General features: G+C 50.0%; 1 protein-coding gene across 1 annotated transcript in view; it reads left to right on the top strand.

Annotated features, from left to right (window-relative positions):
- The window catches only part of pepd (peptidase D), a 60,876-nt gene extending 50,230 nt beyond the window's left edge, over positions 1-10,646 (top strand). The window contains exons 13-15 of the mRNA XM_055648783.1: positions 6,077-6,261; positions 7,722-7,913; positions 9,943-10,646. Coding sequence (XP_055504758.1) covers positions 6,077-6,261; positions 7,722-7,913; positions 9,943-10,092 — 527 coding nt within the window. The 3' untranslated portion in view covers positions 10,093-10,646. The remainder of the gene's footprint in view (positions 1-6,076; positions 6,262-7,721; positions 7,914-9,942) is intronic.
- Positions 10,647-14,179: the final 3,533 nt, after the last annotated feature.

Below are 14,179 nucleotides of genomic sequence, written 5' to 3'. Positions count from 1 at the left end.
GGTGCCACGGACCAACTTGTCTGTGAGATTGTTTAAACTTAGTTCCTGTTAAGTTAATTTTAGTTTATTCTCTCCACGAGAATTGTATTTTCGGTTTCACGTTCCAGACACAGAGTAGATGCTGATTTCTCAGGTCAGCGAAACACTAGCCGCGTGTCTGCAGAAGCTGCTGGGTCAGGCGAGCCTGAGGCGACTGGTCTCGGGGCCATTGTCCTTGCGGTTTCAGTGAGGGCTGCCTCTCATCCGTCCCAGTCCAAGGAACGGCTGAATTAAAGCGGCACGCGTTTGTGGGCTGGAGTTGCTCGATACAGCTGTCTGTGCCTGTCCTTGTGCCTGTTCTTGCTCCTGTCCACCTCTACGGTAGACATTAGGCTGAGGTGTCCAACCAGCAGCCTCGAGGGCTGCCATAATCTTGCTGTCGGCCACCTTCAGTGTTGAACTTGGGGAAATCCCCGTCGCCCAGTGGAGATCTAGCTCCAGAAGTAGTCATAGCACATGTGAACAGGCTCTTTGGCCCACCTTGGCCATGCCGACCATTGGCATTCTGGGCTAGCCCCTTTTGCCTGCATTTGACCCATATCCTTCTCAACCCTTGCTTTCACGATAACTTGCCAAATGTCTTCTGAAGGTCAGAATTGTGTGCACCTCTGCAGCTTCCTCTTAGGCCAATTTCCCCTCTCACCTAAGGGCACGTCGGGGCATTGTCCTTGCGGTTTCAGTGAGGGCTGCCTCTCATCCGTCCCAGTCCAAGGAACAGCTGAATTAAAGCGGCACGCATTTGTGGGCTGGAGTTGCTCGATACAGCTGTCTGTGCCTGTCCTTGTGCCTGTCCTTGCTCCTGTCCACCTCTACGGTAGACATTAGGCTGAGGTGTCCAACCAGCAGCCTCGAGGGCTGCCATAATCTTGCTGTCGGCCACCTTCAGTGTTGAACTTGGGGAAATCCCCGTCGCCCAGTGGAGATATATCTCCAGAAGTAGTCATAGCACATGGGAACAGGCTCTTTGGCCCACCTTGGCCATGCCGACCATTGGCATTCTGGGCTAGCCCCTTTTGCCTGCATTTGACCCATATCCTTCTCAACCCTTGCTTTCACGATAACTTGCCAAATGTCTTCTGAAGGTCAGAATTGTGTGCACCTCTGCAGCTTCCTCAGACAGCTTAGTAAAATTTCCCCCTCTCACCGTAAGCCTTCTAATTTTAGAATGCTCTGCCCTGGTGAATGTGAGCAACTGAGAGGAAGTAGCGCAGGGGCAGATGGATTAAGTTACCGGACAGGAGGCTCGGGTTTTGGGCCATTGATCCAGAGACCTCAAAGTCACCAGATTGTCATGAAAGCCCACTGTTCTCTCCTGTTCAGGGAGGAACTCTCTGGTCCATCTGACTCCAGCTCAGCAAGGTGGTTGTGTCTTCACACCACCTCATCTGGGGACAATCAGAGACGGACAGATACCGTCAGCACTTGCAGCCACATCACATCCAGTGAAAGAATAAAGAGTGTGGCGATTGTGCTAAAACTAGAGGGCACGGGCTTACTAGAGATCTAAGAGGGGCAATCCTTTCACCGAGGGTAATCTGTTGAACGAGCTGCCAGAGGAAGCTGTAGAAGCGGATACAGTCACGATCTTTAAAATACATTAAGACAGATGTATTGATAGTTGTGTAAGAAGGAACTGCAGATGCTGGAAAAACCGAAGGTAGACAAAAATGCTGGAGAAACTCAGTGGGTGACGCAGCATCCATGGAGCGAAGTAAATAGGCAATGTTTCAGGGCGAAACCCTTCTTCAGACTGGATAGGATGGATATGGATAGGTTTAGAGGGATATGGGTTAAAAGCAGGCAAATGGAACTAGGTCCGTATGCCAACTTGGTTGACATGGTCGAGCTGTTCATCTCTATGTTGCTGGTGGTGCGAGCTGGAGCAGTGAGAGGGTTCATCCTCCTGTGTGACGGGGAGCCGAGCTCTGGTTTGTACTGGTGCAGGGGGTGTGTTTGCCCTGATCTGGTGATGTTGACCTGTGCTGATGGATAAGGAAGCTTGTGTACATAACGCTGGAGCTGCCCAGCTTGTTCCAGTCGCAGAAGCCGCTGGTGACCTGGATGTCCACCTGCTCACAGTGACTAGGCAGCAGCTGTTGACCGTTGCACTGTGTCACTCCCCTCACAGACCTGGGCCGCCCGCCCTTCTCCATCCTGATCCGCTGCACTGCTGCCCACATTTTACATTTTCACCCTCACACCTTAAATGTATGGCCTCTAGGTTTGACATTGCTACCCTGGGGAAAAGGTTCTGACTGTCTACCCTATTTATGCCTCTCATAATTAAAAAAAATCTCCCTTTATCCTCTGACGTTCCAAGTTTGTCCAACATCGCCTGATAGCTAATAACCTCTAATCCAGGCACCATTCTGGACAACCTCCTCGGCACCTTCTCCCGTAATGGGGCGGCTAGAACTGCACGTAATACTTCTAATGTGGTCTAACCAAAGTCCTATAAAGTTGTATCTGTTATCTTGAGGTTTTATAACAGTTGAAGTGATTCTCACTGCAGACAGTAATCTCGAGTGCAATCGGTGAATGTTCACTGTTCTGAATCCACTGGATCTCCGGACCCTCCTGTAGTGGGTGACAACTGGACACGGGACTGCCCTTCCTCACCTCTACACACTGTTTGCAGCGATTCCCAAACCCCTTGGAATTGAGTGTTGGTCTGATGCCCACTGACTGCTGACTGGGAGGAGTGAGGAGTGATGCTGGGGGTGGTGGTGCAGGCAGGTACGATAGTGGTGCTTATGATGCTTAGACAGACAAGTGGATGTGAGGGAATGGAGGGATAAACACTTGCAAGCTGAGGTTAGTCTAACGTGGCATCGTGTTCAGCACAGACATTGTGGGCCGAAGGGCCTGTTCCTGTGCTGTACTGATTTTTTAGTGGGTAGGTGTGTGGGGAGGGAGGTTTCAGGTGTGATGGGGGAGCAGTGTGGGACAGACCCCAACCACACTCAGCTGGACCAGCCGATGAGAACCTTGCCTCTTCCTGTACGTGTTTTATGTTGCCACGTCTCTTGTGCTTCTGTTATGACAGCTCTGGCTCACTGTCAGTGATAGCCCAGCCAGGGGCAGTGGAGGAGGTTTGCATTACAAGCATTCCTTCTCCAGCAACGCTCCGTTAACCTTTGAGGTGTGTAGCAGTAGTTCGGCACACTTTCAGAAGCAAAGCGTTGCCACTGATGCCGTACTCTATGCCAAACCCCAAGTACACCGTCCCTCTTCGACCCCAATGTGTGTTCCTCCAACACTGGCCTCGGCAGTATCTCTCGCTTCCTTTCCCCAGCGGGGCCTCTCCTTCTGACCAGAATTTCCCTTCCCCAAGTGCATTACATTTCAGTTGTTGGGATTAAATTCCATCTGCCACTAGTCCGCCCAACTTTCCAACTGATCTATGTCCTGCTGTGTCCTTGGACAACCTTCTTCACTATCTGCAAACTCGTTTTATCTGCAGACTTACTAATGATATCCCTACATTCTCATCCAAGTCATTTATATAAATGACAAACAACAAACGTTGCAGCACCGATCCCTGTGGTGCTGGTTTCCAGTCAGAGAAACAGCCTCCACCATTACGCTCTGACTCCCATCACCAACCCAGCTTTGGGCCAGTTTGCCGACACACCTCTGATCCCTGGAGTCTGAACCTTCTGGAAGAAGGTTCCAGAACCTCCCCCTCCCACCGTCACCCTCCCACCCTCTTCCTGCTCTGTTGTGCCACCCCCCCCCCCCCCCCCCGATCCCTCTCTTCCCCCGATCGCTTTCTTCCCGCATCCCATTTTCTATCTTTCTCTCCCAACCTCCCGCACTCCACCTGCGATGCTCCCCCTCCCGCCTCACTGCAGCTTTGCACGCTTTTCCCTCTGCAATGAGGGGTTCCAAGACTCCAGCTTGCTTCTCTCCCCAGTCTTGTCTGGCGTTAGCTGTTTATTGACCCGAGGCCTGCTGTTTCTAGGAATCTTCTCCAGCCAGAGCAGCCTACACCAGTAAATATTTACATGTTTGACAGTGATGTGTGTCTGTGCTGGCGCCATGCACACTCGACAGATTTGTTCCCGTACGGGCTCTGAGAGAGATGGCTGGATGTGGGATGGATGTTCACACACTCAAACTATCTCAGTCTGAACACCCACTGGAAACGTGCTCTTCAGCCCAACTCCATGCTGACAACGGTACTTTCCTGAGCTAGTCCCATCTGCTCCTGTTTGACCCACATCCCTTTAAACCTTTCCTATCCATCTACCTGTCCAAATGTATTTTAAATGTTGTTAATAGTACCTGCCTCAAATACCTCCTCTGGCCGCTCATTCCATATGCACCACCTTCTTTGTGAAAAAGTTGCCCCCCACCCCTAGGTTCCTATTAAATATTTCCCTTCGCATCTAAATCTATGCCCTCTAGTTCTTGATTCATCTAACTGGGGAAAGAAAACTGACCACTCAAGATTTTACATGTCTCTCTAAGATCACCTCTCAGCCTCCTTTGCTCCAGGGAAAGTAGCCCAAGCTTATGCTGTCAGAAATAATAATAACAATAATAATCTTTATTGTCATTGTACAAGACAACGAAATTTTGTTGGAGCAGTCCTCCAGCTGCACAGGAATATGAGTATAAATAGAGGCTTCCAGCCCATGATTATTCTCTTCCCAGAATTTCCTAGCTTCCATGACCTTCTCCACAGACAGGAAGTATCCAGTTAAGACCGCACCCATTTCCAGTGGCTCCACATATTAGCCTTTAAAGATACAGACCCTTTGGTCCACAGTCAATGCCGACTAGCACTATCCTACACACCGGGGACAATTTACAGAACCCAATAAACCTAGAATTCTGTACATTATTGGAGTGTGGAAGGAAACCGGAGCACCTGGAGAAAACCCATGTAGTCACTGGGGAGAACGTGCAAACTCAGCATCCGTAGTCAGGATCGAACCTGACGTTAGTTACTTACCACTGTGTCATTGTTCATATAGATGCCCACACTAATCTTAATGCACTTGCACTCTCCCTAGTTACTTTCATGCTCTTAAAAGGCTTATAGAATCTCTTGCCTTACCTGCTAAGGATATCTCGTATTCCAATTTAACCCTCTGATTTCCTATGTAAGTGTTCCCCTACATTCCTGATACTCCTCAAGGGAGTTGCTTTATACCAACTGCATGTTCTTAATGTGCCCCCATTTTCCTGACAGAGCCTCAAAATCTCTCTTCATCCCGGGTCCCATCATCCTGCCAGCCGCCTTGCCTTCGCCTGCCTGGTGCAGTCACGGTCTGTCTCTGTGAGCCCTGCCTCCATCGGCAGGCTGAGTCGGAATGGACTTCCCAGCGTTCCGACACAGACCTGGCCCGGTTCCCCGGTTGCCTCTGCTACCACGATTGTTGGTGGCAGCTGCCGAATGTTGGACAAGAGCCATGAGTGACTGTCGCTGATCCCCTGGTCAGCACTGGTGATGGACCTGACTTGGTCAACTTGTCACCAAGTTAATTTCCTAAACCTCATGCATTACGCTTGAACTGATGAGGCTAGGACAAACACCACGAATGGTCAGGTCTGAGGGAACATCAAGGTATGGAGGGACCTCCGAATACAAGCCCACTGATTCTTGAAGGTCGCAAGGCAGGGAGATAACATACATGCGAGATACTGGCCTTCAGTAGTTGGGGTGCTGAATGCAGAAGTAAGAAAGTGATGCTTCATCAACTATATAAACCCTTGGTCAGACGTCAGCTGGATTACTGATTGTGTCATGGTCACCAAGGTATAGGATGTGAGAGCACTGGAGAGGGTGCAAGAGAGTAGAGTGTTTTATTATCCAATGTCCCGAAGCGGAATATATATATAAGGAGATTCACCAGGATGTTCCTTGGGTTGTGAGGAGGCTGTAAAGGCTGCGTCTGTCGGACTCTGCCCAGTGCTAGGACAGGACTGGCTTGGCTGGGCAGTGTGGTATCTGTGCTGTGATTGTATGCTGAGATGGGTGACCAGGTGGCTGATGTCTGCTGTGACTCTGTGTCCTGCTCTGTGACAGGGGTGGCGTGGCCAGACATGCATCGGTTGGCTGAGCGAGTGCAGCTGGAGGAGCTGGCGAGGATCGGCATTCTGCAGGGCAGCGTGGATGAGATGATGAAGGTTCATCTGGGAGCAGTGTTCATGCCTCACGGACTGGGCCATCTCCTGGGCTGTGACGTGCACGATGTTGGCGGATACCCAGAGGTCAGCACTTAGCATTTCCTGCTGTCCTGTGTTAACCCCGTCAGAGCCACTGTCCAGGAGGTGTGGACTCTGCACACTCTGACCTTCCCTCTGGAGCTCTCTGCTGCGGCCCGTGCTTTCTGTGTCCACCGGGGCCAAGAGCTGGCCAGCCTGTGTTTGCATCACAACCCATCGGGCACTGTCCCAGGGAGATGTTGGATGCTGAACCAGGAGACAGCTGGTGATCTCGAACGGGCTCAGCAGATACGCAGTCCCTTCACCACACACGCAACACACAGGCAGTCCCTTCACACACATGCAGTCCCTTCACCCACCGGCACCACACACGCAGTCCCTTCACCACACACGCAGTCCCTTCACCACACACGCAGCACACAGGCAGTCCCTTCACACACGCAGTCCCTTCACCCACCGGCACCACACACGCAGTGCCTTCACCCCTCGCAGCACCACACACGCAGTCCTGTCACTGCCGCCACCTGGGTGGGAACAGAGAATTGGGCCGTACTGAAGGACCGAGGGCCTCCGATCAGGATGTCCCATCATCATTCTCAGTTCTCGGTTCCCACAGTTCCATCCACTTTAGTGACAGAGCCCCCATGGCCCTCTGCAGTAAAGAACTCCACAAAGATTCTCCACCTCAGAGGAATGAACTTAGCCCAGTCCCAAGCACCCTCTCCGGTTCAAACAGCATGCTTCCTGCTTCAAAGCCCCTCAGCCAGAATAATCGTTTTCCTTGCATCTGCCTGTCGACGTGGAATTTTGAAAATTCCTGACATTGATTTCTTCTAAGCTAAGTCCCAGCCTCCCCAATCTCTCCTGATTCAGCAAAGCCACCATCCCTGGAGTCTTCCCTGCACTACCGCTGTGGTCAGTGGAGTGGACCTGTATAGAACACGCCAGGTCTGGTGTTCTCAATGCCCTGGACATCTGCAATAAACTTTTATCTCAGGATTTGAATCTGAAGTCGTAAAGGCCAACACTTAGCCCCAACAACCCTTCTCCCCACCTTGTTCTTGCTTTCCCTCCTCATGTGACCCGCTCTCCCTCCCGATACTCCCTCATGGTTCCTGTGAAGTAGCCCTTGCTGTCTCAGCAACCCATTGAGGGTCAGTGAGGAGTTGCAGTTCATGTCTGAGGCTGAGTTGTAGCTGGATAGTTGCCACGTTAAATCCAAGACCTTTGTGAGCTGTAAATCATCTCTATGCAAGATCTGGGGACCAGGCCCTCGTCTGCAGCCCTCCCCTCCCCAAATCTCCCCCTGTGCCTTTCCTTTGACCAATTTGTGGTTCTGTCTTTTGGCCAACTGCAGCTGAAGGCTGTGTTCCCATGAGCTGGTCCCCACCTCCGTGTGGGCTGGAGCCCTGCCTGCGGGAGGGGGCGGAGCCCCCAAGATCCCTGGGGTTGGCAGCTGCTGGCTCTGCCCCCTCGGGTCCTCATGAGTCTACCTTGTGTTCCAGGGTGTGGAGCGAATTGATGAGCCCGGGCTCCGCAGCCTCCGGACTGCGCGCCACCTGCTGGCGGGCATGGTGCTGACCATTGAGCCGGGTATCTACTTCATCGACCACGTGTTGGACCAAGCTCTGTCCGACCCGGCCCAAGCCTGCTTCATCAAGGCTGACATCCTGACCCGCTTCCGTGGCTTTGGAGGGGTGAGTACCGTCTAGTGGGTGCTCCCTGGAGCAGAGCACAAGGCCATTTGGCCCTTCGTCCTATAATGGCAGCACCTTACCAACTGGAAGGGTCACATGGTGTTTCAGGCCATAAGAAATAATTGTAATCTTAGGCCAGGATGGAGCATTATTCTGTCTCGCCCCCAAGCTGGACTTCACTGGGACTGAGGACAGTACAAGGAGATTCCAGTTTGGCAATGCTGTTCCTACCGTGGGAGTGTGTGAAGGTGTAGCTTGAAGAGGGTTCTACTCTGTATCTTACCTGCTTTTTCCTCCCTCTTTACTGTCCAGTAAGTTTTTAAAATTATTTTTCATGGGAGTGTTTGATAATGGGACAAGGTAGACGGAGCTTGTTGTGCCTAACCTGTGCTACTGCTACCCTGGAGTGTGTGACAGGACAGAATGCAGGGAGCTTTACTCCCAATCTAACCCAACTTTGTACCTGACGTGTGCAGACTCTGCCCACGGTGTATGACAACATCAGCCATTTTATAAATAGCTTACCTCTGCTTAAAATATGGATGCAGATGTGTCTCAAGGCCAGGTGAAATTTGTTGCAGTCAGTGGGGTAAGGTACGCTGGGGCTATTTTTTTTGCTTAGACTGCCTTACAAGGTCACTGTAAAACTCATGGCGTGGGAGCAACCTCCAGTTTACTGCCTGTTGGATTTACACCTGATCAGATGGGACATTTATTGGGGCGTTGTGAATGGCTAGAGATAGGCTGATAAGATACCACGGGATAGAAAATCAGTGTCAGGGCTTTTTTTCTCAGATAATGTGGAGACTGTTGAGCTGCACAGTGAATCACAGGGAGCTGTGCCAATAGGAGCAGCAAGTGGTGCCAGTTCCTGACAGGAACAGAGACTTAACCCCTTGTTATCCCTTGGCCTGGAACAAGTGGTGCACACTGACCTGACAGGTCAGCTGAGTGAGGGCTGATTGGCAGTTGGGTGGACATAGTGACAAAGGCTTGAGGTAAAAATGAGTCAAAAATGTGACAGATAAGCAGAGGAGTGAAATGTAAAGCTGGAGGGGGAAAAGGAGTATAATGGGGAAATGAGGCTTGGAGATGGCAGATGAGCCTATGGAGGAGGGGAAGGAGGAGGCTGGTGGGAGAAAATGGGTGTGCATAGGGGTGAGGCGAGAAAGAGAAGGGAATTTGGGGGTACTATTTCAAATCGGAGAATTCATTGGTCATACGGTTGCATTGTATGACCCAAGCTGAGTACAAGATGCTGTTCCAACGGTCTGATTTTTGTGATTCCCCCCCCCCCCCCCATCGATTTTGACGGCACCTTTGGGCCAGGTCCTTTCTTCCAATAGATTGTGTAGGGAGGAGAAAGCTGGAAAAGAGTCCCGACCCGAAACATTGCTTGTTCATTCCCTCTGCAGTTGCTGCCTGATCTGCTAATTCCTCCAGCACTTTGCATTTTGCTCAAACTTCCAACACCTGTGTCTGTGAATGTGTCTTAATTTCTCAGGGTTAGGTCCAATATCGCCGCTCCTCTAATGAGACCATCAATTACCAGTTCACAAGGCTCCCGCCCACACTGCTTGATGCGCTGAGTATTTACGGCACTTCTCAATTTTATTTTGGTTTTCCAACATCTGCACTTTTTTGCCGGTTTATCCCAACTGAGGTCAGAAGATTGGGTGGGAACAGGAAATGGGAAGGAAGTATCAGGCAAAGTGTTGTCCCTTAGTGAGGCCCAGAGGGGGCTGCAGAGCGGGGGTATGGGGAAGGTGATGTGGAAGGGGTGTGCACACTGGTATCACCACTGATGTGGCAATGGTGTCAGAGCAGGAGCTGGTTGGAGCAATGAGTTGCTGAGGAAGGGGGGGGGGGGGGTGATGAGAGAGGGGGGGGGCTTCTGTGCAAGGGGGTGGTGAGGGAGCTGCGATTATGGGGTGGGGCCGAGGGACGGTGGGGAAGGAGCTTCGTGCTGCGGGGGGGGCCGTGTGTCTGTTGCTGACGTTGCCTGTCTCCCCCCCCCCCCCCCCCCCAGGTACGTATTGAGGATGACATTGTGGTTACCCCCACGGGGATGGAGCTGCTGACATGCGTTCCCCGCACCGTGGAGGAGATCGAGGCCTTCATGGCCCAGGGCACCAGCTGCAGCAAGCAGTTTGGCCAGCAGCCCAGTCAGACCGCCTGAAGACCAGAAACTCTTGGACTGCAATCATCACCAGGGCTGGGCCTGGCTGCATAGCTTTCAATCCAATCCAATCAGAGTCTACAATCAAGCTTTGTGCTCACAAATTTCTCACCAATCACTGAGCTGCAGGAGAGGCACAGGTCCTGCTGCAGCCAACACCAGACCTGCAGTCCCATCATCTGCCAGCACCACACGCGCAGTCCCACCGGCACCACACCACACGCGCAGTCCCACCGGCACCACACGCGCAGTCCCACCGGCACCACACGCGCAGTCCCACCACCACACGCGCAGTCCCACCACCGCTCCTTGGGGTGAGGGGTAGAGGTTACTGGGGATGTGTCTCACTGCCAGGGGCGAGGTGTACACCCGTCTCACAGCTGTTGCTGGAAGGGAGGGGGGATTTTCTGGAACTAGGGACGTTTGATCCAGGGACATGCGGGGATTATGAACGCTGCCTTTGCCTCAGTCTGCTGAAATTAACCGATGCCAATTAACTGAGTCCGTTCTTGCCTTTTAGAACTTTGCAAATTAAAGAAGCCATGATTGCTACATGTTGATGTGTTTGGGCGTTGTATCTAAAGGGCTTGGGTTAAGTTGAGAGGAGAAATATTTAATAGGAAGCAAAGTTTTCACACAGAGTGCTGGGTACATGCAATGAGCTGCCAGAGGAGGCAGAGTAGCATTTAAAAGACAGATACATGGATAGAAAAGGTTTGGAGGGATATGGGCCAGGACAGGCAAGTGGGACCATCTTAGATAAGCTACTCAGTTGGCATGGGCGAGTTGGGCCAGAGGGCATGTTTATGTGCTCTATAGCTCTGTGACCCGATATCCCTACCTGGGGGGGGGGGGGGGGGGGGGTAGTAGAGATATTGACTATCTCTTAACTCTGCCTTTTACAATTTTAAAGTACTATCGGGTCACTCCTCAGTATCTCTTATTCCAATCCAGGCAACATCCTGGTGAATCTGATGTTATTTATAGTTACTACACAGCCACCTTCTAAATGCCCATATCGGGTGCACCTCCCAATGGAGGCAGCCTGCTAAAGAAGGGCTGAGCAATGCCCAATGCAAACAATATCACAGGTAGAAATAGAAATGCACTTGTGAAAATTAGTATTTAATCTCCATTCTTACAACCAATCACTGCATAACTCACCTTGACCAGCAGTATATAAAATAGGTTTAAATTTTCCATGTACGGTATCCTGAGTAGTGTATTTGCCATTCAAAAGCACACATTAAAACGTAATTCTTATTTACTTACACAAAAATATTCAGATTTTTACACAAGGTTTAAAACCCACTTTGCATAAAGGAAGATTCTGACTTTTAGACAGGAAACAAAAGTCTGACCGTGTAACAATTGTTTAATGCAGTGATTAGTTTTGTGATGTGCTGTCATGAACAGTGGCCCTGAGGGAGAGGGCAACCTGGAGTAGTCCAGAGTCAGAAAGCAACTCTCAAGTTAGACTGGCACATAGGCTACGCAAAGAGGGTGGTGGGTACATGGAATGAGCTGCCAGAGGAAGTAGTTGGATACGTATAAAAATAGTGTGGCAGGTACATGAATAGGAAACGTTTAGAGAAATATGGGCAAACGGAACTAGCTTAGATGGGGCACCTTGGATGAGTTGGGTCAAAGAGCCTACTTTCTGCCTTCTGGCTCGGAGGAAATCTTGTTTTAAAGGAAGTCGAGAGAGCCTGACACTGCACGTACTTCTACCTGCCTCTGTACCCTCAGCAAATGGTGATAGACACAAGACCGCTCCTCAACTTGACCACGCCGGACCCTGCCTGTCTCTACCCTGAAATGCATGGTCCCCTGCCCAATCCCCACCCTATTTTTCCTCCTATGTCCTTGTTGGGTGTGTGGGCAGAGAACCTGCAGCAAGACATACAACTGCTATCACATGGGATCAACAGGAGTTGCAGTGGATCAGAGTCATGGGTGGATATTTAAACCGTAGTGACAGAAAGGAAGCCAGTGTCCAGGAGAAGTCATCTTTCGATTTCTGTGAACGGAGTTTGAACAAGAGTATTGTTGGGCTGTGTCCGCTGCGTTAAAGTCTAAAGAGTTTGGTAGAGTGAAGGTTGAATGAAGTTTTTTAATCTGGGGTCCCACAGTTTCAAAGTGACTCTTGTGTATCTGGGACCATGAGTCTGGTCTGTTTTGTGGGAGTGGACATTTATTTGGCCTCTAACTGTGGTTGGGACATAAATCTCAGGTATTCCCTCAAGTCTTAGAGTCTCAAAAAAATCTGTTCCTTAAACCTGCTTTTGTCATTTCAGGGACTAGCTCAGCTGACAACTCATCCCTACACAGGAGACTTTAGAATAAGGAGAAACCTATTCAACAAATCACTTCATACAATAACATCTGAGGAACACCTGTTCTGGCTCAGATTAATGGGAAAACAATTTCACATTACAACATTATTTAATATTTCACTTGCACGTTAGAAAATTCCTCTTTACATTATGGGGTAAAGTGTTCATTTATAAAAGTGGACATTAAAAAAAGCACAAGATAGTCGTTTCACTGACATTCAGTCCATTTTTCATTAAATCTAACCTTGAGGAACAATGTAAATCCACACAGCAAAGTATTTTGACCATTTGAGCTTCTGAAGTTCTTTGTTGCTATTAATACACCAACTACAATTGATTCTGAAGAATCTGGTAAAATAACTGCAGGATTACATGATCAAACTGGACATAATCATTTCTGGTACTCAAGGCCCTTGATTTAATTTTCCTCTCCCATTCTATGCCTGACGCAAAGGAAATGAGGTACAATCATCAAAGCTTCTGTGCCCTGCAAAACTCACCACTCATCCCAATCAGCAAAATCAGCTGGAACCAGGAATCTTCTGACTTTAATGGCCTAGCATCCAAATAACCTCAAAAAGGTCAAAATACCAGAGCCCTTTACATTATCCACTGGTTACACTGGAGTCAGTGCTATCAATGGGTACATTCAGACCAATCCTGCTCCCTCTGGGCTGTGATACTCCAGACTAAAGCTGATGAAATCATCTCATTCGCATTCACATGGATGTCTCCAGCTGCATGAGCCCAACGTTAATTCTCCCTGGTGTTGCAGCTTTCCACACAAGCCTGATTTAGATGGGCAATTCTTGCAGTGCATACCCCTGCCCCCAAGTCACTCTGCTCCTCGGTTCACTCATCTCCCATTCCAGAGTCCCCTATTTCCATTCTTTCTCCACCTTGACCCTTTCTTCCTTATCCCTCCCTCCAGCTATACATTTCACTCCTTCTCTTCTCTCCTATCTGACATGCTTTTGCTTCCTTTTCTCCTTCAGCCATTGTCACTTACTCCTCCAATCATCCCCCTTTCACTCCCCCTGTATCCACCTCTCACTAGCCAGGCATTGTCCTGTTCCATCACTCTTTTCTAGCTTTCTCTCACATTCTATGTCTGAAGAAAGGTCCCAATCCAAAACATCCCCTGTCCATTCCTGCCACCTACATTGCCTGACCTGAGTCACTCCAACACATTTTCTCTCTATCATTGTATCTGTGACTGTACACTTTAACTGGAAACATTCACTTAAAGGGGGTAAGCAAACGGGGCTCGTGAACTTCACATGCAATAGCATCCAGAACTCTCCTCTGGGCTGATATATATGCTGTGAAACAGTGCCAACATTAAGATGGGACATTACACCATAGAATGCCTTCCCTTTGCAAGTGGCTGTTTGGGGCCTTATGCTACCATTGGCCGAGGAGCAGGAAGCACTCTATAAACAACTTGTTCATCTCACTATGGGAACCTGCCATGCCCAGCCCAGTGTTAGGTGAGTCATTGAAAGTGCCAGGGTTCCCAGTGGAGCAAGTGGGTGCAGGTCACTGCCCTCAAGGGTGGCCATAGCAAAGTTCTTCATCAATAGAGCCTTCTTTCTACTGGTGACAACACATACTGAAGGCTAGCAATCCGTCACCAGCACAGGGCCTGGCTGCTGTTACACTGCTCCATTTGCCGTTGATAAATGTGCATCTGGACCCTACATCCTGCCCCCGATGGGTGATTGGCCCGGGACGAGGGCTCACGGGGCATT

Source organism: Leucoraja erinacea, chromosome 17 (genome assembly GCF_028641065.1).
Source record: "Leucoraja erinacea ecotype New England chromosome 17, Leri_hhj_1, whole genome shotgun sequence".
In the NCBI taxonomy this organism is placed as follows: domain Eukaryota; kingdom Metazoa; phylum Chordata; class Chondrichthyes; order Rajiformes; family Rajidae; genus Leucoraja; species Leucoraja erinaceus.
The sequence above is the reverse complement of the archived record's forward strand: the minus strand, read 5'-3'. Positions and strand labels throughout refer to the sequence as shown.